This window comes from Athene noctua, chromosome 26 (genome assembly GCF_965140245.1).
Source record: "Athene noctua chromosome 26, bAthNoc1.hap1.1, whole genome shotgun sequence".
NCBI classification, from domain to species: domain Eukaryota; kingdom Metazoa; phylum Chordata; class Aves; order Strigiformes; family Strigidae; genus Athene; species Athene noctua.
The window spans coordinates 1,510,948-1,538,293 of NC_134062.1; the positions used below are offsets into that span (position 1 = coordinate 1,510,948).

At 63.6% G+C, this 27,346-nt stretch overlaps 2 protein-coding genes and 1 long non-coding RNA gene across 5 annotated transcripts; 2 read left to right on the top strand and 1 right to left on the bottom strand.

The window, feature by feature from the left end:
- Window positions 1-734: 734 nt before the first annotated feature.
- On the bottom strand, window positions 735-10,051 carry LOC141970624 (uncharacterized). 3 transcript variants are annotated; one of them, XR_012635211.1, is made up of 4 exons: window positions 9,574-10,051; window positions 6,986-7,192; window positions 6,292-6,416; window positions 735-1,375 (listed from the first exon to the last, which is right to left on the bottom strand). It is a non-coding gene; the product is annotated as an uncharacterized LOC141970624 (long non-coding RNA). The 3 variants fall into 3 exon arrangements; XR_012635212.1 differs by having other exon boundaries at window positions 6,292-6,419; XR_012635213.1 differs by having other exon boundaries at window positions 6,986-7,095; window positions 9,574-9,657.
- IL10RA (interleukin 10 receptor subunit alpha) lies at window positions 4,585-9,011 on the top strand. The gene is made up of 7 exons (XM_074927311.1): window positions 4,585-4,648; window positions 5,506-5,626; window positions 5,732-5,910; window positions 6,201-6,367; window positions 6,690-6,840; window positions 7,008-7,132; window positions 7,262-9,011. Exons 1-7 carry the CDS (start codon window positions 4,585-4,587, stop codon window positions 8,246-8,248), a joined length of 1,794 nt encoding a protein of 597 aa, XP_074783412.1. The 3' UTR covers window positions 8,249-9,011.
- A 7,966-nt stretch (window positions 10,052-18,017) lies between the features above and the next one.
- TMPRSS4 (transmembrane serine protease 4) lies at window positions 18,018-26,626 on the top strand. The gene is given in 15 exon segments (XM_074927516.1): window positions 18,018-18,160; window positions 18,162-18,244; window positions 18,247-18,272; window positions 21,911-21,941; window positions 22,021-22,134; window positions 22,273-22,425; window positions 22,518-22,647; window positions 23,940-24,041; window positions 24,162-24,202; window positions 24,749-24,908; window positions 25,185-25,351; window positions 25,618-25,713; window positions 25,869-26,008; window positions 26,161-26,310; window positions 26,580-26,626. Coding segments are annotated over 15 exon segments (1,548 nt in total). The 3' UTR covers window positions 26,592-26,626.
- The last annotated feature ends 720 nt before the right edge of the window (window positions 26,627-27,346 follow it).

A 27,346-nucleotide genomic window follows, 5' to 3' on the forward strand; every position in this document is an offset into this window, starting at 1 on the left:
AGTGATGCTTTCACATTGTGCAAGGCGAAAGCAGCCGTCTCCTGCTTCCTCTGTGGGCCTGAGCTGGGGGATACTTTGCTTAACCCAGAGCTCACATTTGGGAAAAACAGCTAAAAATATCCAAATTCAAAGGAAAAAGCCCAGCTCCACTGTGTGCTTTCTGATGTCCAGACCCCAGACCCATGACCCTTGGTGCCACATTTCCCACTTGACCAGCCCCTGGCTGCTGGAGGAGCAGCAGCAGCGCAGCTGAACGAGGCTGGGGGGGAGCCTGTGGCTGTGCCCCCCCCTCCTCTCCAGCCGGGGCTGCACCGCGCTCTCAGCTCTGCATGGCACAGCAGAGAGGTGGGATGGCTTCCCGGAGAGGCTGCCGGTGTGTTGGGGAACCCAGGCTGCTCCCAGCCACGGCCGGTGTGCGGATGAGCAGCCGCTGGGATCACCGCAAGAAACAGCCCCCTCCTGCCCGCCCGCGGGGGCTGGCAGCGGGCAGGGCGAGGGCAGCGCTGGCCCAGCAGGCAGGAGGGCAGCCTCTGCGACGGCCCGACCCCGGGAGGCTCCGTCTGGCAGCATGGTGCCTCCTTGGGAGCCCCATCCCGACACTATTTTCCAGGGACATTTCTCCCAGCGTTATTCATAGTGTAAGTCCTTTATTCACCCAGCTCCGCACCCACACCCGCTCCGTGGAAGCGCAGAAGAGGAGCAAGGCCCATCCAAGCCTGAAGGAAACCTGCCCCTTGATTTCAAGGCTGAAAAGCCCGGGACGGATCCCACTGCCCCCTCTGCCCTGCCCCAGGGCTCCCCGTCCCCTCCCTTCCCAGGGGGGTCAGTTCCTGCCCTTTGCCCACACACAGCCTGGGGCCAAACCCGGGCAGCCGGAGAGGGGGATCGGGGAGCTTGGAGAAGACTGACACCTGAGCCCATCCCTATCTTGGTGCCGTTTTCTTCTGGCAGGGTCACATTCAGCCCTTTGCCTGCCCCTCTCCAGTGAGCCCACCCAGGGCCTCGCTGCCGGGCAGGTCCAGCACGTACACCTCAGGGCAAGTGCTTCCCCAGCCGTGGCCACAAGCCAGGCCACCCACTCTGGGGATCCCCCACTTACAGGGGGTTTCTGAGGCAGCCCTCACTCTGCACCACGCTCTGCTTGAGTTTTCACACGTAGGACTAACGGCATTTTGTTTGCTTTTTGCAGCTCCCCTGTGCTGCTGCCCTGGGGTGGAGGGAGGCAGGGGCTGGCCAGGCAGCGAGCAGCATCCCTGGACAGCCCCGAGCTGGCCTTGGCTGAGCACCTGCATGAGCTGCCACATCCTCTTCTGAAAAGGGTTTCTGAGAAAGTAGCTCCAGGAATGATTGCTCGCTGGTGTTTCTTCAAAGACACCTACAGAAAGCAAGTTACAGAGAACCGTGTGTCTGGGCTTGACCCCAGCAACCTGATGTTAAATGTCATGTGTGTGCAACCCCTCCCGGGTGAGATCCTCGCACTCTCGCTGGCAACGGCTCCTCCCAGGCAGCAAGCCCAGGGGCTAAGAGCTCACACAGCCAGAGCCAGCCCGGGAGAGCCCGTCAGCTCCTCTGCTCCCTGCTCCGGCCTCCAGGCATGAGGGATTGGGAAGGGAAGAGGATAACTGCTCTTCCAGGCAAGGTGCTCTGTCCCATGGCAGGGCTGTGCCTGTGCAGAACCAGCCCCCCGAGCCCAGCCCGAGCCTGAGGCCGCACGGGGCAGCGCTGGCACCCGAACCCCTCCAGGGCTGCACGACCCCCCGTGCCCTGGGCAGCGCTCCCCGAGGTCTGCGGTGGTGGAGGGCAGGGAAAAGCAGAGACCCGCTCTGCCAGGTGTCCCGCAGGCTAGGGTCCTCTGTGGTGCTGTCACCCTGCCCAGCCGACACAGGGGTCCCTGAGGGGATATTTCAGTGTTGGCCGCGTGACCCGCAGGGCTCGGGGGCCGCTGGGAACCCCAGTCCCACTCCAGCCTTGCCCGTGCCAAAGCCCCGGCTGAGCATGCGGGCACCGTGCGAGGTGGCAGCAGCTGGGAGGCGGGAGGACGGAGCCGAGGATGTGCCCCACGGACAAGGGCAGCCCCTTCACTGAGCAGGTGCCCGGGGCTGTTGGCTGGCAGGAGGGTCCCGGGGGCAGCCGGGTGCAGGGCCAGGGCCAGGGCAGAGGCTCTGAGCAAAGACCTGCTGTTCGGTTCTGACTGAGGTGATTTACAGGTTATTAAGAACATGGCTGTTCCTATTCAAAGATTAGTCAGTTATTGTGAAAATGAAAAGGAAACTTGGCAGCGTTCTCAAGGGCTGCTTTGACCTGTTGAACTCAACACCTCTCCTGCTGACACTGAAAACTTGGGGCTGTGAGGCTTTGGTTGTCGCACTGTGCTTTGGGTGGTCAGCGCCGCCTGACGCAAAGCTCGCCTGTGGTTATCGCCGGGTTCCCCACCTGTGCCGGGGCTGCAGGGTGGGGGGGCTCCAGCACAGTGGGTGGCTGCAGGACAGGGCTGTGTTCTGGGGGGGCTGTGGTGCCCCTCACAACAGCTGGTGGCAGCAAAGGTAGCCCGGAGACATGAATTCTGCAGCCTAGGGGATGCCAAGTGGCATTTCACGGGGGATGAGGGGAAAGCGCTGACAAGACGGGGGTCCCGGGCAGCACCTGTCCATGCGGGGACACCGCCACGTGCTGTCCTGGCCCCAGCCCCTCCTGCGGCACCGGCAGCGCCCGTGCCCGTGCAGCAGCTCGGGTGCCAGCACGAGCACCGCAGGGTGGCTGTGCCGCTCGCGGTCTGAGTGTTCAGCAGAACCGGCACTTCTCCCTCGCCTGTTTCACTTTCCCCTAAATCGCCAAACATTTCTCCCAAGCCTCTGAACCGCCTCACCTACAGGACCAGCCCCGGGGTGTCTTTTCCACAAGGCTCCCTCCTTCCCCATTTTTGGTCCCATTGCTTTTGATTTTCTCTCTTTTACACGAAACACGAGCTGTGGCTTTGTGTGGGATGGGCTGCGCTTCATCTCAGGACTCCGAAATTCAGTGGCTGCCAGATCTGACTCACAAGCTGATAGCAGAGTGACAGGACATCAGCTGGTCTCCCAAACTGGAGAGAATACAGCCAAGCCAGGGTGAAGCCAGGGCGAGGGTCTGCTGCTGGAGCCTTCCTCCCCTGCCCGTCCCCATGGCTGGCCCTCGGCAGAGCCACGGCCGTCGGCGAGGAAGAGCCTCTCCCTGCCGCCAGGCACCCGGCACCACCCCCCCGTGCCCAGGCGGAGCAGAGCTGAAGCCTGCGTGTCCCCGGGTGCCACGAGAGCCCGGTGTGCCACCGTGCCAAGGTCCCGCTGCCGGGCTCAGCGGCGCCGCTGGACCACCCTGCAGCTGATGAAGCTGCTGGTGCTCTGGCAAGGCTGAGAGTTGGTGGAAGGCTGTGGGCTTGCAGGAAGGATGAGTCAGGGGGACTCTGTTAAAAGTCAAGGAAAAAAGCAGAAATCTCCCACTTCAGGCATTAAGATGGCTGTTTGAGGAGCCACTCTGCTGCGGCAAAGGGGCCAGGGACTGCCATCATCCAGGGACTGCTCTGAAGCTTTCTAAGGTGTCCAGAGCACTCTCGGTTTCTCTTGCCCTTTTTAGCTCTGTCCTTTCCGCTAATTCCCCAGTGGGAAATTCCTCTTCTTGAGACAAACTGCTCTCTATCACGAGGGACCTTGCATTTGCACAGGCCTCAGGAAAGCCCTCAAGCAATCTCTGTTGTAATTCATCCTGCCAGAAGGCAAGTCAGGCCACTGGCAGCCAGCTCGCTGGTAATTCAGGTCCTGGCAGCCAGGGCCAGCATCCCCAGCCGGGCAGGACATCGCCGTGGGGCCAGAGCTCTGCAGCCCCCTGCGTGGCGGCTGTAGCGGGGCCGGGTCTGGCTGAGAGCTGCCGGAGCCCCAGGGACAGCTCAGAGCCCCCTCCGCCGCTCCCGGCGCCAGAGCCCGCCACGTCACCCACATCTGTAGGTGTTTGCGGGACACGCAATAGCCCAAAGGTTGTCACTCTGCCCCAGAAACGGGGAAAGGCAAATTGCAGAGTGAAGCCAGAGGGTACAGGCTGAGCCCAAAGGAAGGGAAAGCAAGAATCCCCTCCTGGGGCTCCAGGGCTCCCCAGGGCTGGCTGTGAGCCGGATGGCTTTAGCCAGGGGCAGGACAGGACACTGCCCCACGGGGACGCTGCTGGGGGGTGCCACGCTCAGTAGAATCCTGTGATGGGTCCTGTGCTGGGCTTTTAACATCTCATCTAATAGTGAGGCAGCAAAGGCAGACGCATGATTTACTCCTATTGTCCCTTTCTCAGCCATGTACCATTTTGTTCAGAAAAGTCCCCAAAACTTTAAGGCTGTTTGCAGGAAATGCCCAGCCTAGGCTGAGAGATTAGCTGTGGATGAGTGGGTGGACACCGATGAAAAGTGGAAGCTGCTACACCACTACTTTCCTCCCACTGCGCTAACGCCTCTGAGACGTCACTGAGCCAGCCTCCGGGGGAAAAACAAGTGTTCTGCAGCCCCGCAGAGCAGAGCTCAGCACCCTGCTCGCCCAGCCCCGCGCCTGTGGAGGATGCTGAGCTGACATGGCCCCCTCTGCCACAGCCCTGGCACTCTGCGTGGCACTGCTCCTCGCCCGGTGGACACACGGTGAGTCTCTCTTGCCCCCCTCGCTGTGCCTGAGCCCCACGGCTCCCGGCAGGCTGCTCTGCTCCGCTCTGCCCCCGAGATCCCGGCACTGGGCTTGGGACCGGGGCAGGGGAAGGCACCCAGGGCAGGCGGCGAGCGGAACCGCTGCGGTGCGGGGCTGCAGCTTGGGCACTTTTGCTGGACACGGCCAGGACTCCCTGCTTGCCACTTGCCATTCTTTGTCGTTTGGGAGCCTAAAGGCTGTGTCTGTCCTCAGGCATCAGCCTCGTGTCCACCAGCGTGGCCCGCAGCGGGTGACATGTCGTGGTCGGTGGCGCGGGGCTCTGCTGCCAGCCGCGTCCCCGGGCAGCGGCACGGCTCGGTGTTTGCCAGCAGGCAGCGGCTGCTGGGGAAACCACCACAGAAAGGGTGGCAGATGTTATCTAGCGCTGCTTTGCTGCCAGGTGACAATACCGAAATTCAGGCAGGAGGTGTGAAAGAGTCTATTTCTTCCAGCCAGCAGATGAGCAAAACAGGAAAGCTGAATCTAAACAGAGCTGTGAGCAAACGGCAGGGGCGGCCAGGGATGCAAATACAGGCGGCTCCTTTCCTGGCCTGAGCTGGGCTCTCCCCAGACCCGAGGGGAAGGGAAAGAGGAGGACGAGCAAACACTGAAACTTGGAAGTGAGACAGGCCGGGGAAAATCCTTCCGATTTTTGGGTGGGTGGGCGGGTGCTCGCTGCCCAACGTGGGGGTCGAGCTCCAGGTGAACCATCCGGGAGGCAACAGCGAGGGGCTCTGCCCAGCTCCCGCGGGCACCAGCGGGGTGGGACAGGTCCCCGTGCAGCCTCGCCCAACACTGGCCTTTGGTCCCTCAGGTGAGATGCTGGCGAGCCCCACGGCCGTGCGCTTTGTGGCAGAGATAGCACATCACCTGCTGCGGTGGGAGCCGGGACACAACCCCCCCAGCGATGTTCGCTACGAGGTGGAGCACAGAGTGTGAGTACAGCGATGGGGGCGCAGGGGGGTCCGGCCCCTGCCCAGGACGAGTGAGTTCCTAGCACCTGCCTGCACTGCTCTCACTCCAGTTGCTTCTCCCAACAGCTACGGCACAAATTTCTCCTGGACGGCCACCCCAAACTGCAGGAATATCTCGGGGCTGTCCTGCGACCTCACGTACTACACCCTGGATCCTGCCCTGCGCTACTACGCGCGTGTCAGGGCCGTGGCCAGAAACCACACGTCCTTGTGGCAAAGGACCAACTCCTTCTCCCCGCAAGAAGGTAGGAGGGGTGTCTGCTGCCAGCCTGCGGCCGGGGGGGCAGGAGGCTTCGAGGAGGGCAGAGGTCAGGGTGCCAAACTGCTTGGGAGGGACGTTGGGATAGGTGAGGGCAGGGCTGTCTCTCTCCGTACCTCCGCGGTGGGCCGCCGGGCTACGGGGTGGGCTGGGACAAACAGGACAGGCGGCACCGGCTGCGAGGGCCGGCCACAGCTCAGCCCACTGCTGCGAGGGCTCTTAGAGCTGGGAACGGCAGAAAACCCTAACGTGCTCTTCCACCTGACCTGTTCCCAGCCAGCCTGCGCCTGTCGGGCCAGAGCCTCTCCGTGACGGGCAACACCATCCACGTGCAGCTGCAGCTGCTCCTCAGGGCGGGGAACCTCACCGTCAAGTATGACGACGTCCAGAAGTACACGAGGCGATACTGGGTGTACGTCAGGAGGGCGCAGGGCAACCGGACGGTGAGATGAGATGCCGATCCCGTGCTGTCCCCATCTGTCCCATGCAGTGCTGCTGAAAAACACGTTCTTAATATTAATATAAAACTTAATAGTAAGCTTTCTCACAGCCACAACTTTGCAGAGGTTTCTCCGCACGTTTTATTGCAGTAGGTTCCCCAACTCTTGTTGGGATTTTGGGTCTAGCTGCTGTCAGTGATATTGCTAAGCACCTTGGGGACCTTCCCCGGGGGACAGGGGAGGATGACAGAGGAAAGCACGGGGCCCAGCACTGCTGCAGGAGCTGGGGGCTCTGGGGTACAAGCCCATGCTCTGGTCATTGCAGTATGAATTGCTGAAGACCACCCCGGAGTTCAACATCACCAACCTCTTCTGGGACACGGAGTACTGCATCAGCGTGGAGCCCGACGTGGCCAGCCGCCGCATCCACGCCACACGCACCGACGAGCAGTGCGTCGCCATCAGCGGGAGAGACAGTAAGTGGCGGGGGAGGCAGGGAAGGGGGGGTCTCATGGGATGCGGATCCTGGGGCACAGTGTTTGCACCAGGGCAGCCGCTCCTTGCTCCTGCTGCAGGGCCTCTGTGCCATGTGCACTGAGGACTCTGCCTTTCCCCTCTCACCTGGGAACATCCTCTCTCGCAGGGAGCGCGGAGCTTGTCCTGAGCATTGTCAGCTCCTCCTTCGTCACCCTGTTGCTCTTGGGCCTCCTGGGAGCAATGCTGGTGTGCACCTACATCAAGAAACCCGTGAGGCCGCCATCCGTCCTGGTAAGGCCGCCAGGCACGCGGTGCCCTTTGCGGCCCGTGCGAGGGTGCAGGCTTGGGTAGCTGTTGGGAGAGGCAGGCAATGAGCAGGGACAGAGCATGGCTCACTCCCCTCTTTTCTTTCCCTCCCAGAAGTCTTTCATAAAGCAGAGCTCGCTCTGGATGGAGCAGGAGTCCTCGTCCTCGGGCAGCCCGGACGCAGACCCCATCCAGCAACTGTTCCTGTGCCAGAAGGAGCCCCAGCGGGACAGTGGCTCGCATGGCAGCACCGGCACAGCCCAGCTGCCCCCAGAGAAGGGCTGGAGGGTCCCAGCGTGGCCCGAGGACCAGCTGTGCCTTCTGGGGCCGGGGGCTGTGCGGAGCAGGGACAGCAGCTGCACCAGCACTGACAGCGGCATCTGCCTGCACACCTCCTCTGACCTGAGCTGCTCCTCCAGCCCCCAGACCCAGGGCTACAAGCGGCAGCTCCCCACTGATGACGACAGCGGCGTGGGCTTGGAGAACGCCTGCCCTGGCCCCACAGGCTCCTCCGGCAGCTGGACCGACAGCCCCATGGCGGCCGGGCAGCCCTGTGGAGGGGAGCTCGGCCTCCCCCCTGCTGCCAGCCAGGACAGCCAGCAAGCCGTGGAGTTCCGCGGGTACCTGCAGCAGTCCAAGGGCACGGTGGAGCCCAGGCAGGACCCTGCCAAGGGGGTGCCCTTCCCGGGCTGTGCAGGATCCCCACAGGGCCCGGGCAGCGCTGACATTGTGCTGGATATCGAGTGCTCCGAGCTGGCTGTGGCCAAAGGGTATTTGAAGCAGTCTTCTCCTGAGCATCTCCACAGCCACGCACAGGACCTTCCTCCATGGGGAGCCCCTCGGGAGCCCACTGCATGGGACCTCTCCAGCCTGGTGGGGCCCCGAGCCCCCAGTCTGCTGAGCTATGGGGCTCCAGGTGCTCCCTTGGCCTCCAAAGCCAGCCCCAAGCTCCTGAAAGCTCCCTTTGACCTGAGCATCTTCAACACTGACATCCTGGAGACGCTGCCCCTCATCTCCAGCCTCAGCACCAACAAGTGGCACACGCTGCAAATCAACGCCCTGAGCCTGCTCAACGGGGACAGCAAGGACAGCCGCCTGTGAGCCGTCCCCGTGCCAGGGAGCGGGCGCCCGCCAGCCCCGCACGCTGACCCAACTACCTCTACTAGCCACTGCCCGTGGAGAGCAGCTACTCCGATAAGCTACCGCCGACCCCTGAATGTTAGCACATCGAGCTGGGCGGTGCCCCAGCCAAGACTCGCCCGAGAAGCACCAGCTCAGCTACTTCTGGGGCTGCTGTGGCCCTGGTACCGCTGCGGCCAGCCCCTGGCACGCCATGCACCGTCCCTCCAGCCAGGATCCGGTGCAAAGCTGACAAGAGCCAGCGAGGGGCTGCGCTGGAGGGGCTCACCCCCACCCCGCCTCTGACCACTGAGCCCAAGGATACACCCCAGGATGTTTCCAGAGGGCGATCCCGCCTCACCTGCCCTCCCCAGCAGCTCAGCACGGGGCACGCAGCCCCTGGGCTCAGGGTCACCCTCGGGGTCAGGGCTGGCACTAGCCCTGCCCTTCCCCTCCCCACTTCCCCCTGTCCCAGGCGAGCGCTGGGCTCCTCCAGCTGACGTCCATGCTGCTGATGACATCCAAACTTTTCGCAACACAGACAGCAAAAGCAAAGAACAGCCTGACATCAGCCATCCTGCTGCTGGGAGCGTGGAGCTCCCACGCTGGCTGGCCTCCCTTGGAGGCAGCGAGGGACTTTCCTGACCCTACAGAGACCTTGCAGCGTTCAGCCCCTAGGACAGAGGCCCGGGGTGCTGGCTACCTCTGACGGGGTGCAGGACATGTGCAGCAGCTGCTGTATGAGCCTAGCGTGAGTCATGGCAGCCTTGCCCACGCTATGGTCCATGTTCTGCCACTATTGTGTACAGACATTATTTATTCTATTTAATTTGTAAATACAGAAAGGATGTGGTGTTATTTATTTGGTCTGCTCATCTGACATCCTCTTCTAAGGTCAAGCTACGCTTTCTGTTTCCAGATACAGACTTTCCCTTGCAGGAAGGGGCAACATGCCTTCGCCTCACTTGGGGAAGGGCATTTCCACATCACAACTGGGAAAAAAGCAAAACCAAGCCAGGCCACCGAGAGCGTCCCACTCATCTGAGACCCAGGGTAGTGGTGGCAGGCCAGCGCTCTGTTGTGGGAGCACACAGCAGAGGAGCAGCGGGGAAAAGGACCCGGGCAGCTTGTGGCGATTTCACAGGGGTGCCCTGGGCGTGCAGCGCGTCCCGAGGGGCAGCAGCTCGGGGACACACACCAGGGAAGGACAGCAGCAGCTCCAGGGAGGAGCAAAACAAGTTGAAAACGGGGGGTGGGGGAATAGTTTCTGTCAGAATGGAAACAAGCCTGAAATGGGAACAACTTACCGTGGGCTACATTTGACTACTGCCGGGCCACTGAAGAGTTTTTCCAGAAGTCATTGGTTTCCAAGAACCTTCACGGTGGGATAGTCCCATTGAAACTGTTAGTGGAAACCCAGCTTGGGGAGTACTTTTGTTCAGGTGAAAACATGACTCACGTCAGGAGAAGGGCTGTTGACGCGTTGCAGTTTCCTCCTGTTACGTCTGACGTTGCGCTGCTCCACTCGATACGCTCCGTGTGTCACGCGGAGGGCTGGCCCGTGGCCATGCTGGCCCTCCCACTGCTGATGCCAGCCGTGGGCATCCTCCTGCCCTTCCATTTCATTTCCACCATCCCTTCTGCTTCTGGGTATTTTGGGGGTTGGGTGGTTTCTTTTTTTTTCTTTTTTGCAACTTCCTCTGAAAACGGAGTCATCAATATTAAACGTGACTTTTTTTTCCTTTCCTTTCAAATGCTCCTGACGTCACCTCTCTGGCCGGGTCCCACGCAGTGCCGGGTGCTGCCGGTTCCTACAAGCTGCAAAAGGCTGCGGCCAGCAGCGTCCAGGGGCAGGACCCAGGGCTGAGAGAGGCGGCATTTCCCTCCTCCCCGCCGCGAGCAGCCAGGGTTCTCCTTTCAACGAAACCCAGAGGAGTTTGTCAGAAAGCCACGGACCACGTGCTTTGGCTTCGATAGGCGAGAGCGTGGACAATCCCTCCAGCTCTGGAAATCCCAGATGCTCACATTTTCCTGAATTAAGCCACAGCCTAACACACGGAGGACATGTGGCTCTGACTCCTCCTGCAAGCGGCTCTCCTCCGCCGCATCTCTTCGCAGCGGGGAGCACCGCGTCTCGGCCACCCCGGCGAGGGGCTGCGCCCGAGCGAACACCCTTCCTGCCCCAGCACCAGCCTATGCAGACATTCCCAATATATTTCCAAGAGCGGGGCCACGGAGCCCCCAGTGTTGCACAAACCCTGCGAGGAGCAGCATGGAGGGTGCGGGGAAAGAGAAGGGAGGGGGCTTGTGGCCGGCCACCCGCCCCCTTGCAAGCCGGGGTGCAGGCTGGGGCTCTCTGCTCCATCCTCACCAGTTTCCCCACACACAGACACGTGGTCTCCCAAGTTTCGCTTCATCTTCCTTCTGAGGAAATAATTTGCAGAGAAACAGCCCCAAAGCCCCCATGCCTCGCCAGCCCCCCCCCACCGGGCCAGGGCCCCTCTCGAGGCTGCAGCAGCTTGGCCAGGGCTGCCCTTGTGCTCCAGGCACCTTCTCGGCTGCTTGCTCTGCCGAGGTTGCGGGCGGCCAGCACATGAAAACCACAAGAAAGCCCACGGGGGTTTTCTGAGATGGTTGCTTGCACTGCCAGTGTGGAGGATGAATTTCCACATTGGTCCAGATATCTGACAGAGGAGGGAAGTCTGCAGCAGTCTCATTTCCTTATGGCATTTTCCCCCATTGCACAAAACCCATCCAGTCCTATGGCTCGCTGCAACCCTCTTGAGCTGGTTCCCCACGCTCCCGCTGCCCTGTTCACCAACAGCCTGCCCCAAGGTTCTCCTGGGCGCGCAGCCGGCTGGCCCTGAGGGCTGGGGTGGGTCTGAGCCTTGGGAAGGTGGTTTTTGTCTCCAGGACACATGCTGAGGAGGCCTGGGATGAGGCAGCTCCCTCTTCCTCCATCTCAAGCAAGGGGAGGCTGCGCCCATGCACCGGCGTGGGGACGGCAGCCAGCCCTGGACACCGGCCCGCAGTGCCCACGGCCAGGCAGGGCCAGCAAGAGAAATGCAGCTGCGGGAAGCAGATGGAGAAGCTCTTTTAAAAAACAGAAACTGCACCGTTAGGGTTTCAGCAGAAATCCTGCGTATTTTGGGGCTGTTTTTTAAAGAATCAAGAACAGAGGACTTCCCCCATGGCCAGCTTTGGTTGCTCTTTCTGTGGGCATGAGGCAGCGCGGGGAAGCGGCGCAGGGAGCATGGGGGGTGCAGCCCCAGCCCCCAGCTGCCTTCACCCCCGGCCACGTGCGCAGTCCCAGGCCAAGGACAGCAGCCACGGGAAGGGAGACACAAAGCAAACCCTGCACAGGGGAGAAAGCAAAACCAGGGCCCAGGGAAAGCCCCTACTGCCCCACAGGCGTGGAAAGGACTTTTGCAGGAAAACCCTTGGGACTATCCCAGGGAAAGCTGTGATGACCAGGGGGCAGGGAGGGTCTGGGCACAGCGCTCTCGCCCAGCGCCCGGGCTCCCTGCAGAGGCACCCGCTGCCGCAGCCGCCCGGCGCTGCCACCCTGGGCTGTGCTGGGGGACACGCATGGTGGGGACCCGCTCACCCATTGCCAGCTGGGGAGCAGAGGGTGACATCCTACCTGCACACCAGCCTGGCGCCCGCTTCACTGCCCCTAGTTGTGGAAGGGCACGTAGCCGCTGCCCGCCGCGCCCAGCGAGCCGCTGATGCTGAACGGCGGCACCAGCTCCACTGCCACCGACCCCAGCCCGCTGCAGGCAAGGCGGAGATGTCAGCGAGCTGCCTGCCCCCCTCCAGCCCCTACCAGCCTGGGAGGCTGTCCCCGAGCAGCTGGAGCTCCCCAGAGCACCTGTCCCGGGGAGGCAGCGCCTGTGAACAGCCGATCTCAGGGGGTTTCAGACTGGCAAGGCTTTGCGGCACCTCGCGCTGTCCAAAGGCAGCACCCAGCCCACCCCAGGTCCCTGCACAGCCTCACTCACCGGGTGTGGTAGAGGTTGAAGACAAAGTCAGGCCCTGGGGAGTCAGGAGGGAGAGATGTCAGAGCCGTGCGGTGCCGTGAATTCGCCTTCGCTTTGCCGCGAGTCTGTGGGGCGGCGCAGGGAAGGGGCGGCGCGGGGATGGGGCAGCGGGACAGCCAGCCGCCCCAGGACACCCCTGCGCATCCCCCTCCCCGGCCTCTGCGTGCCCCCAGCTTGCCCCAGAGCCACCCAGTGCGTGGGTTTCCCCAGCCCCTAGGGACCAGCAAATGTCAGGTGTGCTCCCCACAGCCCGGGCCCTGCAGCCCTTTCTTTTCGAGGCCTCCATGCCCTGCTGCTCCTGTCCCCCGCCCTGCCCGTACTCACGGCGCCAGCACTGGCCCCTCCGGTACCAGCGGACGAAGGCGTAGCTGAAAAGCACCAGGATCAGCAAGGCCAGCCCCACACCCAAGATAACGCCGAGCACGTTGATGGGCTGCTGCCCTGCAAAGCAGAGGGAGAAGGGGCTCTGCAGCCAAACACTGGGGGCTGTGATCGTCCCCCGAGGGGGGGACAGGACCCTCAAGGGGGGACAGGCTGTGGGGCTGGGATAGGTCCCCCTGCCCTGCCCTGTCCCTATGGTGTGGAGGGGCTGCGCTCCGCGAGGCTGCTGAGCTTGGGACGCAGATTTGTGCTGCCCCCAAAGCCCCGTGCTGGAGACTTGGGATCTTGGTCGCACAGCCACTGCCTCTGCGGTCCCCAGGCGAGTTGGAGGGCGGGATGGTGACCTGGGAAGGGGCCCAGAGGGGACTGTGGGTGACCCGCTGCCCTCCGCCTAAACAGGAAGGTGCCGGCTGTAAAGAGGAGCCCGTGTCCCCTGGGCAGGATCTCCTGCTATTCCCGCTCCTGGCCCCGCCGGGAGCTCACCCAGAGCCCAGGCAGCTTTCAGCCATGCTTTTGGCAGCAAAAGTGCAGGCAGGTAGCAGGGCAGGGCTGGGGCCAAGGAGACACTGGCAGCTGCGCAGACCCATTTCTGGACAGGCAGTTCCCTCTAGAGGATGCATTTGCCAGGGCAAGCAGCTGCTGGCGGCACCGGTACGAGGATGAGGATGAGGATGAGGAAGGGGCCGTGGGGGAGCTCGGCACCCCCTCCATCCCTCCCATCCACCCCGCGGGCTCTGGCGAGGCCCAGCGCCAGCCAGCGCCCCCGGCACTGTCCAGGGGACACCGAGGTGCCCAGGCACGGCCGACGCGCAGCACTGCCCGGCTGCCAGCACGCTGCACAGAGCCCATCTCCTGCCGCCGGCAGCACGGGGCTGCGATCACACCTCCCCAGCTGCTGCCAGCTCCTGCCCTCCCACACCCCTGCGCAAACATCACCCCGTGCCCCCTCTGCTGCCACAGCGGGCTCCAGCGTGAGCCCGTCTCACAGGCAGCACAGCCTCTTGCACGGCCACCTGCACCCCAGCATCCCTGACCAGTAAGCTGCCCAGTAGGTCCCAGTGTGGCCCGTTAGCCAAACACAGGTGGGAGAGGGGGGGTGGGCACATCTCTGGGAGCTGCTGGGGACAGCAGGGTTTGGCCATGCCCCGGCGCCAGCACAGGGACTGGGCGCTGCGCCTTGCAGCATCAGGAGTGAGGCGGCAGCCGAGCGGGTGACCTAAGAGCAGCTAAATTTAGACAGATGCCGCTGGTGTGAGAACATTTCCCCTGTGGTCACAGTGTTTACATAGTGAGCAAGGTCCCAGGTCGTCCTGCAACCCGCAGCACTTGCCCTACCTGACGGGACCCGCAGCCGGGCGGGCAGGCGCAGAGCGTCGCGCCGCACAGCAGCCGGGCAGGAGCAGCCCACCCTTCCCCTCCGCGGGGCACCCCCGGCGGGGGTCGGGAGCCGGGGTGCGGGGCAGCCAGTGCACCCTGCTTCTGCTGGGCCAGGGGCGAGCCGGCAGCCCGGGGACCCCAGGCCCTGTCCTGGGCCGGCGTGGGTGAGGTCAGGGAGTCTGCCCCAGGAGTGACTCACGCAGCGGGAGCTGCGGGACAGGAGGAGTGTGAGGCAACAGCCTCCCTGAATCACCCGGCTGCCGAAACTGCCCTCTCCCCACGCCCGCCGCTGGTGGGAGGATGACGGCTTCGTGGCCAGACCCGGCCTCATGGTGCACGTGGGAAGCACCCCCTTCCCCGACGCCCTCCGGAGCAGACGGCCTCACGTCCCAGCGAGGTGCCTGCGAGCGGCACCGCTCCAGGCAGAGCCCCAGCGGCAGCCGAGCCCCGAGCCCCAGCTCCACAGAATGCAGAGGGGAGGGGACGGTTACCAAGCCACTGCTTGTGCTGCAAAACATCCCCACCTCTGCTCCGTAAGGGGAGAGAAATGCCACCTCCTCACCGGCCCGGGGGTCCATCTCCTGGTGCCGCAGGAGGTGCTCCTGGTTAGCCCCGGCTGGGAGCGGCTGCAGCAGAGCCCGTGCGCGCTGGAGCCTGGCACGTCCTGCCCGTCCCCTCCTCTCCGGTGACACAGCACCTCACCACTCCGCGCCCGCCAGTTCGACTGGTTCCCCAGGGAGAAAGCAGAGGAGCTCAGCAGACACGGCTCCTGGGGCGAGGGACGGCGCATCGCCCGTGCCCCAGCCCAGCCTCCCCACCCGCACAGGGCGGCTGCCGTGGGGCAGCTCTGCCCGCCCGCTGCCCACAGGGACACGCACCCTGGCACAGGTTGAACTGGGAACACGGGGAGCCCAAGGGGCAGGGATGCCCTGGGCACAGGGCTGTCTGGCCCTGGCGAGGTGCCCGAGTGGCTCTGTCCTCTGACTGACACCTCCTGGCAAAGAGCAGCAGCCGGGAGAGGGGCAGGGTCCCACACAGAGCCCGGGTGGGGGCCTGGGGACACGGCCCTGTGCAGGGCGAGGGCACCCACAGGGAGGGCGGGACCCCGGGGTGACAGGTTGTCCCCCACCCGCTGCCCCCAGCCACGGACACCTCCCGGTGCGAGGCACTCACAGCCGTATTCCATCACCTTTTCAAAGCCCGGAGCAGTGGGGTTAGGCAGCAATCACCGCCTGCTTGCGGAAAGCGGCAGAAACCATCTCCCGTGGCTGCAGGTGGAAGGGAGCAGAGCAGGAAATAACAGCTTGGAAAGCGAGCGGCCAGGGGAAACAATCCCTCCTCCCCGGGAACCCCCTCTCTGTGCAGGATTTGCCAGCTGCAGCCTCCGGCCCTGCCGTGCCCCAGCGCAGGCAGCCCGGGCAGGAGCCAAGACCCCGCGCAGCCTCCCCAGGAGCGAGTGTTTCAGCACTGAGACCCCGGGGTGACACCTGGGACACGCAGGGACGCTGGCGGGACAAAGAGGGGGTGATGGGGGCTGCAGCCCCCCTGGCCCTGGCAGCACTCAGCTCGGACAGAGAGGCCAGGTTGGCTCCTCGGCGGCCAGCGGAGAGGGACAGGGTGCGTGTCCATGTGGCTCTGGGAGGCTGGCAGCCACACTGAGCCCCGGGCGAGCCCTGCCTGAGCCTAGACAGAGCCGGGCTGCCTGTGTCATGCCAGGGCGACTCGGCGTGCAAGAGGCCAGGGAAGGGTGACGGGCTGGAAATGCAGCCGCACTCCAGGAAGCAAAGCCCCGAAGGCACGTGGAGCTGTGACATAACATCTGCAAACTTCAGCTGGTTCCTCAAAGCCTTCGCTTAACCTCAGAGGAGGAAGAGCCGCTCCCGGCCGTGCTCCTGCCTGGCTGTGGGGTGCGTGGGGCTGGCACTGGGGGGCTCTGGGAAGGCTGCTCACACTCGGGGGGGTCTCTGTGGCGTGGCACAGGGCTGCAGCTGCGCAGATGGTGCTGGACACGTGGGACTGAGCTTGTTCCAGAGCCTTTACCTGATCCTTGCTGGCCTGGCAGCACCCATCTCTTGAGCTGCTTTTGCTTTTAAGTCCCAGTTTGTTCCCTGACAAGAGACAGGCATGCCCCAGCTGGACAGGACGGCTGCTCCACTGTGCTGCATCTCTCGCTGTGTCTGGTGCCCACACAGCCGCTTGCTGGCTCTGCCCTGGACAGGACCCACCGAGGCATGCCAGGACACAAGCTCCCTGCCAGCTCCCCGCTGCTGGGCACAGCCCCTTCAACCCGTTGGCAAGCAGAAAGCTCGCGCCGCAGCTCTGGGCACCCTCTGGCACAAAGCCTGTGGCTGGACCTGCCGGCTGCCGCTGCCCACCCTCCATCCCATGGTCTCTGGGCATCGCATGGACTGTGTGTGCAGGAGCCTGCGGCCTGCCGAGGTCCCACACCTCCCATGGGGGCTGGATCCTCACCGGCGAGCGCGGGGAGGGCGTCCCTTACCTGCAGAGCCCCGCGCAGATCCCAGGATCCCTGGTCAGGCAACCGGGTGACGCTGCCCGCTCTCCCCAGAGCGGCAGGGCCGAGCTGGCACGGCGATGGCACGGCTCCCCAGGATGCTCCGCAGCCTCCCTGCTGGCACCGTGCACACACCTGGCAGCAGCAGCTCTCCCCGACTGTTGGGAAAGCTTGATTACAAAAGGAGGAGAGGGTAATTAGCTGCTTGGCAAAGCCTGCACACCCACCACTTCCAGCGTGAGCCTGCACATGGCCGGGCTTCCCAGCCAGATGCCAGCGAGGCCGACGGCAGCCCGCAGCGTCCCTGACCCCGGCGCCCTCCCTGCACCGGCCTTGGCCCAGCCAGGGCAAGTGGCTCCCACACGCCTAAGCCCAGGTGCCCACCCTGCCCGGCAGTGCTGCTGCTCTCCATCCCAGAGCAATTATTCCTGGACGCGTAGCCCATCAGAGATGTGCTCAGCACCTGCCTACAGGCCCAGCACCTTCCTGAAACAGGGCTCAGGGGCTGTAAGAGCTCCTCTCCCCACCCGCCCCTGCCAGCCCCACTTTGTGCAACATCCCTGAGCTCAGCCAGCCCAGGGCAGCTGCTCTGCAAAGGGACGGGGGGTTGTGAGAGAAGGGCACGGCCAGCCCGGAGCTCGCAGCACCGTCCCCCACTTTCAGACCCAGCCTCGGCGCCGAGCCCAGTGCATCTGCAGGGGTAGCGGGCCCCGGGAAATCTCCATAAACAGCCCAGGAGCGCCCCAGTGGTGCAGGAACCAGCCACCAGCACTGCCACAGCGCGGCCGTGCCACAGCAGGGACAAAAGCCAGGGAGAAAGAGGGAGGTTTGTCACAGCGGGTGGGTAAGGGAGCGTGGAGGAGCCACGCTCAAACCTCTGCCCTGCCCAGCTTGCCGGGGTGTCACAGCTGCTGGGCAGAGGTGGGGTCCCCGCTCCCACCAGCGAGCCACGGCTGCCGTCAGCCTGCCCAGGACACCAGCGTAGCTGCCTGCGCCTGCTGAGCCACTGCCGGGGCTGCCCGTGGCCCCCCAGCCCACACGGCAACCCCAGAGGTAACGCCACGGGCACCCGCTCGCCTTCCTTTTGATTTCACTGGGGCGCTGCCAGGAGCACCCGCCCGCCGCGACCTGGGGCTGCGCTGGGACACACAGACCGAGTGACCTGAGCGACGGGAGCGTAGAGTGGCCCCGTAACCTCATGCGTAAACTCTTCTCCTTTCCTCCTCCACCTACTAAACCCTCTGTTTAAAAACAACTCGGCGCAACGCGGAAGAGGTGGACAAAGAGCGGGACGGCTGTGGTTTCTCTTATCATCAGGAGAGGAGCAGGAAAAATCCTGCTCTGTCAGTCAGTTCACTGCTGATAAACTATTTTGTGACAGCAGCTCCGCAGGTGAGTCACCCTCCGGTGGCAGATGCTCAGGAAACTATTGCAGGTGATGGTGCTGCTGATAGACCGGTGTTATATTACAATACGAATCCTAATTCCTGTTTCACAACTCCTGCTGTGGGTTTTAAGGAGTGCTTGGGCGGTCCTGCCCCAGTGTGAGGACAGGGCGGGCAGAGCAGCAGGGTGGGAGCATCGCTGGCCTGGCTCCCTGGGAGCGGGGCACCCCCAGCCTCCCGGTCCCGGACTGGAGGAGATTTGCCGGGTTTCTGCGGGCAGAAGACCACGTCAGAACTGGAGGAACATGGTGAGTTAGCAAGAGCTTTGCCCCTAGCTCTGCCCCCTCCCTCGCAGCCCGGCTCTGCCAGGAGCGGTTTTACCACCGAGGAGGCAGCCCAGCCTCAAAATTGCTTCTGCTCCCCGGCCCTAGCCCAGCGGCATCCGAGCGGGGAAGGACTTTACCCCTCTCTCAACACCCCGCCGTGGCTGCTGGATACAGCACTTGGCTATCCCCACGGGCTCCTGCTCCCACATTTCCCTGTGGCTTGGCCCCCTCCCAGACCGGGGAGCAGACGAGCAATGCTGTGTGTCTGGCGAGTCTGCTCGCCAAGGGGAATGTGTCCTTCTGGAGCGTCTTAACCCCCACCCCGAGAAGGGGCTGGTTCTTAGGAAGAACTTAGGCAAGAGCCCCGCGCCCGAGCCCAGTGCAGCTCCCACGGCGGGACTGCTGGTCCCTCTGCTCAGCACCAGGGACACGCTCGGCTCGGCTTCCTGCAGCACCTTCTGCAAGCAAAGCCGTGGCCACCAAACCCCATGCTGGCATGCAGTCCCTCCCTAGGAGGAAAAGACTTCCCTGACAGAGGACAGCCACGTACGGCCTGGCTTACTGGACACCATAAACCTCTCCTCCAGCGATTCACTGGGACATCATCCCCTCGGGGGTGCAGGCAGCTGCGGCTACACACCCCCATGGGTTAAATCCCGTGCGGCCAAGGAGTCACCCCCAGGCCCCTGCACCCTCTGAAGCTGGGCTTTGCACAGGAACATCCCACCTCCCTCGCTCGGGGGGGGCCGGCACAGCGACCCAGTGCCCCACAGAACCTTTCAGCCCCACACCGCGGGCGCAGACGGCACGAGGCCGACGGCAGCCCGGCTGCCCAAGCCCGCTCAGGGCGCAGAACTTCATCGGAGCCTGTGGCTCGTGGGCCGGCATCTGCAGAGCTGGGGTGCAGGCTGGCCACAGCGGCATCAACGTGCTTCCAGAGAATACGGCAAGGGAGCTCAATTAGTTACGGTAGCCTCGAGTTCTCCAGGAAATCATGTGCTTCCACTCCACGCAGGAGCTGGCACGGCTCTTGCCTTGCTTTGAATTTAACCAGTGCACCTCTTGCCTGTAGGGTGGATTTGAGAGCAAGTGGGTGGTCATGGAGAGGCAGCCCCTGGGGCAGGTCCAAGCTGTGAATCTGTTTGAAACAGAGGAGGTTCATGGACTGGAGAGAATGCAAAAAAAGCAAAAAAATCAACAACAGGCAGCACCTCCTCTGTGTGGGAAGGCGGCCAGCACCGCAGCATCATGCCTCCCACCTGCATCCGCACCAGACCTGCACAGGGTTGTCAGAGGAGGCGACACGATGGGCACAAGTACAGGCAGCTCGTGGGCAGGCGGGGGCAGCCGCGGTGCCACTCGGCCACAGAGCCCCGGCCGTGCCCTGGAGCCTGGAGGAGCTGCTGGGGCCGGGGCCCTGGGACCGTTCCTGCAGGGAACCGTTAGGATCCCATTATCGGGCCATGCCCGGCCCAGGCCCACGGTGACACAAGAGGTCAGCATGAGGAAGGACCGGCCCCACGTGCCCTCGGCTGCCTGCGCTGGAGGACAGAGGTGCCGTCTGGGAGCAAGCCAAGCAGCGTTACAAAACTCCGAGGGCTCCTGCAGGCACCCGGTGCGGCAGATGAACAGCTCGGGAAGGGCAGCCGAGATGGGAAGTCGGGGAGACACGCTCCCCTTCCCACCCTGCTCCCACAGCTCCCACTCCCTGCCACCAGGAGCTGGGCTCAGCGCCACCAGGGGCCGATCCGCAGCTGGGACCCCCTGGTAGCACCACGGGAGCCGCAAAGACCCGAGGGGCTGTGCTGGACCCATCCAGGGGCCAGGTGCTCGCCACGACTTGCCCACGCTCGGCAGCGGTGCCAGACGAGCCCAGAGACTTGGAGAAAGGCCCCTGGCATTTCCTCAAAAGAGCCAGAGAGCTGCATGCTGGGGCACAGCCACATGCCCACGGCCCCGCCAGCACCGCGCAGGATCCGGTCCTGCCCTGCACAGGTCACTTGGTGTTCCCGGGCTGGGGAGCAGCCGAAACCATCAGCCCAAGCCGTGCAGCAGGGCCGTGGTGGGGAGGCAAGGTTTCCTGGCTGGGCGAGGGGCAGCGACCGCTGAGCTGGCAGCACATTAAATCCAGGCTATCTTTGTGTGTTAACCCACAGATAATCGCTTGGCACTTGCCCGTAAAATCCTGCTGGTAGAGTCTTTGTGCTTGGCTACACATGCCCGAACACAGCAACCAGGGAGGGCTCCACCACTCCCTCCTGCCAGCCCCGGGTGGGAGCACAGCCCCTTCACAGCCTCGCCAGTCCCTGGTCTCCCCGCACCCCTGTTCTTCAAAGCCCCAACCTCCCAGATTGCCCAGAGCCAAGGGGTGCAATCGTCACCAGCCTTCTGCTGCCCGGGGAAAACTCCTGCAGCTCAGCACCCGAAGGAGCAAAGGCTTCTAAACCCCTGAATCATGCTCCTGGATCTGGGGGTTTACTGCAGTGTTTTTACCTCTGTTCATGCTGGGTACGGGCCCTGCAAAAAGCTCGTCTTACCTGTCACCGTGGAGTCCAGAAGCGACAGCAAAGGAGAAGAGCTGGCTCAGGGCTGGAAGGGCGTTCAAGGGAAAAGCAAGTGCGCTGCTTTCCACAGCCTCGGCAGGGCAGGAGCACTCTTTCAAACCGCAAGCTGCCGGGAAGCAGCTCTCAGCAGCGTGGCACAACCACAGCTGCAAAACAGGGCAACAGAATCGCCGAGTGCCCACCTGAAACCCCCACAGAGGGGCCCTGGTCTTCGCCCAGCACCAACCCGCCCACCAAGGACCGGGGCAGCTCCTTCAGCAGTGGCCGGTGCAGCTCGCGGGACCTTTCCTGCCGCAGTTGGGCAGCTCTCATACGAGAAGATAATACAGGAAAATGGCACTGAGGCGATCAAGCGGGATGGAGCCTTATTCATCCCTTGGTCCCACGCTGACGGCTACCGGGGCTGTGTTTGCTGCGTGTCCTAGCAGCGGTGCTGCCCGCCCTCCCCACCCTGGCAGCACTTGTTCCCACGGGCCCAGCTGGTTTCTCCAGCAGCTCCAGCACTCTTGGGGAGGACTCGGGCTGAGCCACCCGTTTTCTGACCCCACGCTGGGCCAGCCGAAGAATACAACCCTGTTGTGCCATGCCTGGGTGGCTCGGCCCTGCAGAGCCACATGTATTCCGACTCAGGGGTTCTCAGCACGTCAACAAGTGCCTCTTTCCTAACGGTGATGAATTCTTCAGCCCCTGGTGCATTCAAGGCAGCTCTGTAGCGTTAATAACCAGTTACTGGAACCGCACAGGTGGTGTCCGTGGGAACAACAGAGCGATGATCCCCGGCGACAGCAGAGCCAAGCGCTATCGCATCAGGACGTGCCGCCCCCCCGCTGCCACCTCCATCCCCAGCAGCTCTAAAGTGCCCGCGGCTGTAGGTTGGGGCAGTTTCCCCCCCTAATTCTCTGGGTGGGGCTCGAGCAAGCCAAGGAGGGAGAGAGCAGCCTCTGGGCTGGTGTGGGAATTGCCAGCTAGCCACGCTGCTACAGATCCTCCCCACCTGCCAACTGCTTTGGGGCTGAGGTTTCAGCTGGGTAACTGCTTTTCCCCTCTGGTTTGCAGGATTTAGCCTCTGAGCGGCTGAATGGCAGAGGTAACGCCAATGGGAGCCGGGGCCGCGGGTGCTGCCAGCTGGGCCCAGTGACACAGGACCACGCTCCTCTGCCTTGCAGGTCCCAGCACAAGGCGCAAAGCCTCCAGGGCGCTGGAGTCCTTCAAGCAGATCGGCATCCCCGTCCTGGCAGCGGTGCTCAGCCTCGCCTGCCTGGTTACGGTCGGGTTCCTGGGTACGGCTCCTGCTCTCCCCCCTCCTCCTGCCGCTGCTGGGCACAGCCACGGCTCGGCAGACACGTCTCTGGACCCAGGGCTAGCCAGGACCTGGCCAGCAGCGCGAGCTCAGCGCTGAGCTCCTCCTTTCCCTCTAGTCAAGGTTTACCTGGACTACCACTACTTCTTCTGCAAGCAGCCCCTGAAGCTGGTGCCGCTGCAGCAGGTGTGTGATGGGCAGGTGGACTGTCTGCAGGGCGAGGACGAGGCCAACTGTCCCCAGTGGGTCCCTGAAGGGCCACCAGCCGGGGGTGAGTCCAGGACACCCTGCTAGAGCTCTGGAGGGGCTGGGCTGCTGCAGCAAGCCCCTGCCTGCTAAAGCCGACTCTGTGTCTGTCTCCAGCCCGCGTTTCCAAAGACAGATCCATCCTTCAGGTGCTGAACAGGAACACTGGAGCCTGGTCCTGCATCTGCCACGATCACTTCAACCTGGCGCTGGCGAAAGCAGCCTGCGAGCAGATGGGCTACAGGAGGTACGTGGCTGCTTTCTCCCCAGCCCTCTTGCCTGCTTTATCCAGGCTCTCCCATAAGAGCTCTGTCGGGGCAGAGCTCTGTTCACTTCCGAAGCACCCGGAGCTCAGCCCTAATGGGTTCAGTCCATCCCCGCCACGCAAGGGCACTTTGTGCGCCGCGAGGAGCCGGCTGCTCGCTGCACTAGGAGACGTGGCAGCTTCCCCCGTCCGCACGGCACCGTGCCAGTGTTCCCTGCTTGTCCCCAGCCCGCGGGCACCCTGCCCTGCTCCTACCCCTCGCCTCACCCCACCTACCGCAGTCACCCGCCCCGCGGGGTCTCCCCCCACCACTGCAGCCCCTCCTGGGGCATGTGCGGAGCTCAGCCGGGTTCTCGCTGCCGAGGCAGCACCCGGGGAGGGGTGCAGGGCACCACCTGCCCTTCCAGAGCCCCAGGAGGGCAGCAGCCGGCTGGGGGTGGGTGCTGGGGGTGGGTGCTGCACAGCTGGGGGCAGAGCTGGGTCCTTGCAACTGCGGTGCAGCTCCACGTCACCCAGCGGTGTTTGCCACCATTTGTGGTGCCGCGTTCAACTAAAGCTGGTTAAAGCCAAAAATCTGGGGCAGTAGCTTGCTAGTGCTGCATGTTCGCTATCAGCCCAGGATTAAGGGAGACTTTGACTTAAGTTAGGTGTATACTAGGGAGAAGGTGGGTTCTGGTGCTTGAGCCCCTCTGGGAGCCTAAGCTGGGCCCAAGATGGTATTTCCAGTTCCAGCATAGCAGGGACAGAGCCTTTGAACACAGGCCCTAGGGACAGCCCTGAGGTCCCCTGGGAGCAACCTGCCCCACACCCCCTGCACGGCAGGGAATAATCTCCCTGCCTTTGATACGCTCCTGGCCCTGGTCCTGGGCTCGGGGGCCAGCACCCTCCTCCTGCCCCTGGCCCTTCAGGGCTGCGGCACTCCCCTCTTTCGGCACCCCTGTGTCCCTGTCCCAAGGAACCCCCTTTTCCTGCGGGGTCTTTCTCTGACTCGCTGGCGCAGGGTCCACAGTCCCTTCCTAAGCTCCCTCTTCCTCCCCACCTCCCCAGCTCTTTGGTGGGGCCAGGGGCCAACATTTAGGACCCACTTGTAAAGCTTCAGCCCCTGAAGTTTTGGAACTGGCTTATACCATCTGTGGCTTAGTCTGAGCCAAACCCATCAAGTCTCCAGGCTCCCGGAGGTGCTCAGGCACCAGTACTGATCCTCTCCCAGCAGCGTGCCTGGCACTGCTCGCCCCAGGGTGCCCTTGCCCACCCGTGCCCCCCGTGTCTTCCAGCACCCCCACTTTCCGGGCAGTGGAGGTGGGCGCAGGGCAGCCCCTGCCTCCCCGCGAGGTCGTGCTGAGCAACGGCAGCTTCCAGATGCCTGAGCCTGGCAGGTGAGTGCCGGGGCTGTGCAGGAGCGGCCGCCGTGGCCCCCGCCCTGCACGGGAGATGCCAGGCTGGGCCGCAGGGCCAGAGCCTCGCCGCTGAATCCAGCCCTTTCCTCCCTCTTGCAGGAAATGCCTCTCTGGATCGGTTGTTTCCCTCTTTTGCTCCAGTAAGTATGGTGATGATGTTTGCACCCTGTGGGCTCACAGGGCCTCGTGTCGCTCCGGGTCCTCATTCCTTGCACGGCCCCGTGCCACCCTGCGGCCCCAGGAGCTCCGCTCTGGCCCAAGCCCTCCCCGGGTCCTGCACTGCTGGCATCAACAAAGTTGGATTGAATTACTGCTAGCCTTCTTGTTAAGCCAGTATAAACCTCCCACAAACCAAACACCTAAGAGAGGCTTAACCAGCTGCCGGGGGGGGGGCTACTTTTGCTGATGAATTGCCCCAATTAAACTAATCTGCCTGGTGGGCTGGAGGAGGCAAGGACTGGATGAGCCGATGTCAGCAATCCTGGGGATGAGGTGCAAAACAAAAAGGGGTGCACCAAGCACCCCGCGAAGGGGTGCATCAGGCAGCGTTGTGGGGGGTGAGGCACCTGGGCCACGCTGCCCCCCCCTGCCCCTGCTCACCCCCGAGGATGGAGGGGGCAGAGCGGGCGCTTTCTCTCCCCACCGCTGACGTGTCGCTTTGTCGCCGCTCGGCCGACCGACAGAAGGCTGCGGGGAGAGCACGAGGGCTCCGCGTGTGCTGGGCGGGAGCCCGGCCGCCATCGACACGTGGCCCTGGCAGGTCAGCTTGCAGTACAGGAAGGAGCACATCTGCGGGGGCAGCATCATCGACCCCGGCTGGGTCCTGACGGCAGCGCACTGCTTCAAGTGAGTCGGCGACCTCCCCGCTCCGCGCGCCGCTCAGCCGGCCCCGATGTGCCAGGGCTGGGCTGGCTACTCGAGGCCGAAACCCTCTGGCTTTACGCCACGTGTTGCTTAACTGCCCCATAATTAACAGGTCTGCGCGGGGCTTTGTGCCCCTTGGGCCAGTGCAGCTGACTGACGCTGAGCAGGGCAGCGCGTAGGCAGGGCTCTGCTGCCTCTCCCCGCCGCGGAGTCACGGAGGGGAAAGAGGGGAGCAGTGACAGACGTGTCTGTGCACAGGAACAACCCCATCATTCAGAGCTGGCGTGTCATGGCCGGCTCCGACCTCCTCTCAGGCACCGCCACCCTCGCTGTGGAGAAGGTTTTCCTGGCTGAGGTGACGCCTGCGTCCCCCAAGGACAATGACATTGCCCTGGTGAAGCTGCGGTCTCCCCTGCGTGTCTCAGGTGAGATGTGGCACGCACCTCCCTGGAGTGAGAGTCCCAAGCGTCTGCCGATGGCACCGAGGAGGGGGCTAGGAGTGCAATGCCCCGGGTGGCCATGCTCTGGGCACCGAGCAGCGGTGCAGAGGGGCCACTCGTGAGCGGTGCCTTGCCGAGAGCGCAGCGGGGAGCTGAGTGCCCAGCTGGCGCGTGGCCCCGGCCACTCCGGGCAGGGAATCCTCCCCCCTGCGCCTGCCCAGCCCCCCCAGCGCCTCACCTCTCCCTTCCAGACAGCAGCAAGCCCATCTGCCTGCCCTATTTCGACGAGGAGCTGGTGCCGGGCACATCCCTGTGGGTGCTGGGCTGGGGCTACACGCAGGAGCACGGTGAGTGGGCCAGCGTGGGGCCAGCGCCGTGCCCGGCTGCGACGGGGGCTGCCCCGGGGTGGGGGCAGAGTCCCCCCACCCCACGTGCCGGAGGACATGGGCCCGTGGGCTCGTGGCTGCTGGGGGGCCCCTCTGAGCGGCTCCACGTCGCGCAGGGAAACTGTCGGAGAGCCTGCAGCAGGCGGAGGTGAAACTCGTAGACAAGGAGAGCTGCAACCTGGACGCCTACCATGGGGAGGTCACCGAGAAGATGCTGTGCGCCGGCCTGCCCCAGGGCGGGGTGGACACCTGCCAGGTGGGGGGGTCGGTCTGCACCCCTCAGTGAAACAGCCCCTTCCAGGGACCAGCTGTCCTGGCGGGAAACGGCTGCGAGCTGGAGCTGCGGGCACCGGCACCCACCGGGCCGGGGGCTCCTCAGCGCCCGCTCAAATGCTTTGTCCCTCGCAGGGGGACAGCGGCGGGCCCCTGCTGTACTCGGGGGGGCACTGGCAGGTGGTGGGCATCGTCAGCTGGGGCCAGGGCTGCGGGACGCCCAGCACACCCGGCGTCTACACCAGCGTCCGTGCCTACCTCAACTGGATCTACGCCGTCCGGAGGGTCAGTCGGGGCCCCACCGCCACGGCAATATGTGCCGCTGCTCCGTCACGCAGGTTTTGGGGGGCGGTGGGGAAGGGTCAGGGCCCCCTCAGTGGCTCTGCACAGAGGGGAACGGCCCCAGCGGGGTGCAGGGTGGGAGGCTGTGGGGCTGCGGGCAGCCAGCCCCCTTCGGCTCTGCACAGGAGCTACGTCAGCTCCTTAAGGACACGACGCTCTTCTCCCAGTTTCAGGTGCCCTTTCAAAGTTTGCAATTTCTTCTCTCCTTCCAGTCGGAGCTGTGAGACCTGCTGGGCCAGGTCCCTCCTCTCTCCCCAAGCCCCCATCCCCATCCCTACGTGCTCGGCTGTCTCGGCTCTGGCAGCAGCTGGGAAACGGATCTCAAGCCACGGAAGGTGAGCGGTCCATCCCAGACCCTTGCTGCCAGGCTGAGACTTAGTGTCCCAGAGGCCAGCCAGGAGGCAGAGGGCAGCTCGGAGCGACAGCCACCAACAGCGGGAAGGAATGTGACCGGCTCAAGCTCCCTTCCGGAGAAAGATTAATTTATTGCCCTGTGCCAGCCCCGCTGTGGCAGGAAGGCTCCCGTGGGGCTGAGCTGCAGTTTGTTCCCTCCTGTTTGTGCTGCAGAGTATCCCTATTAAAAGAAAGAATCTGTTTTTTCATGCACCCTCTGAAGGCTTTGTCCCTGTTGCTTCCAGGGGTACTTTTTGCAGACCCTGCCCTGTGCCAGCGCCGCTTGCCCCAAACCCGTCCCAGGGTTTATTTGCTGGCTCTTGGGAACAAGCTGTTCCTGCACACAGGGAAGAAAGAGCCACGTGGACCTCGGCCCCTCAGTCAGACGAACTGATCAGAAAAGGGTCGGTTTAAATTGCTGGAAACAAACAACTGATTTTAAATCGACTTTTCCTAGCGTGGCTTCAGCCCCAGTAGAAATCAGGGTCACTGCCGTGCCAGGCGGCCCAGGGGGGGCATGGTCAGCCTAAGGAGACACCGACAGCAACCCAAACCAGAGCGAGTTTCTCTAGTAAACATAAAGTTT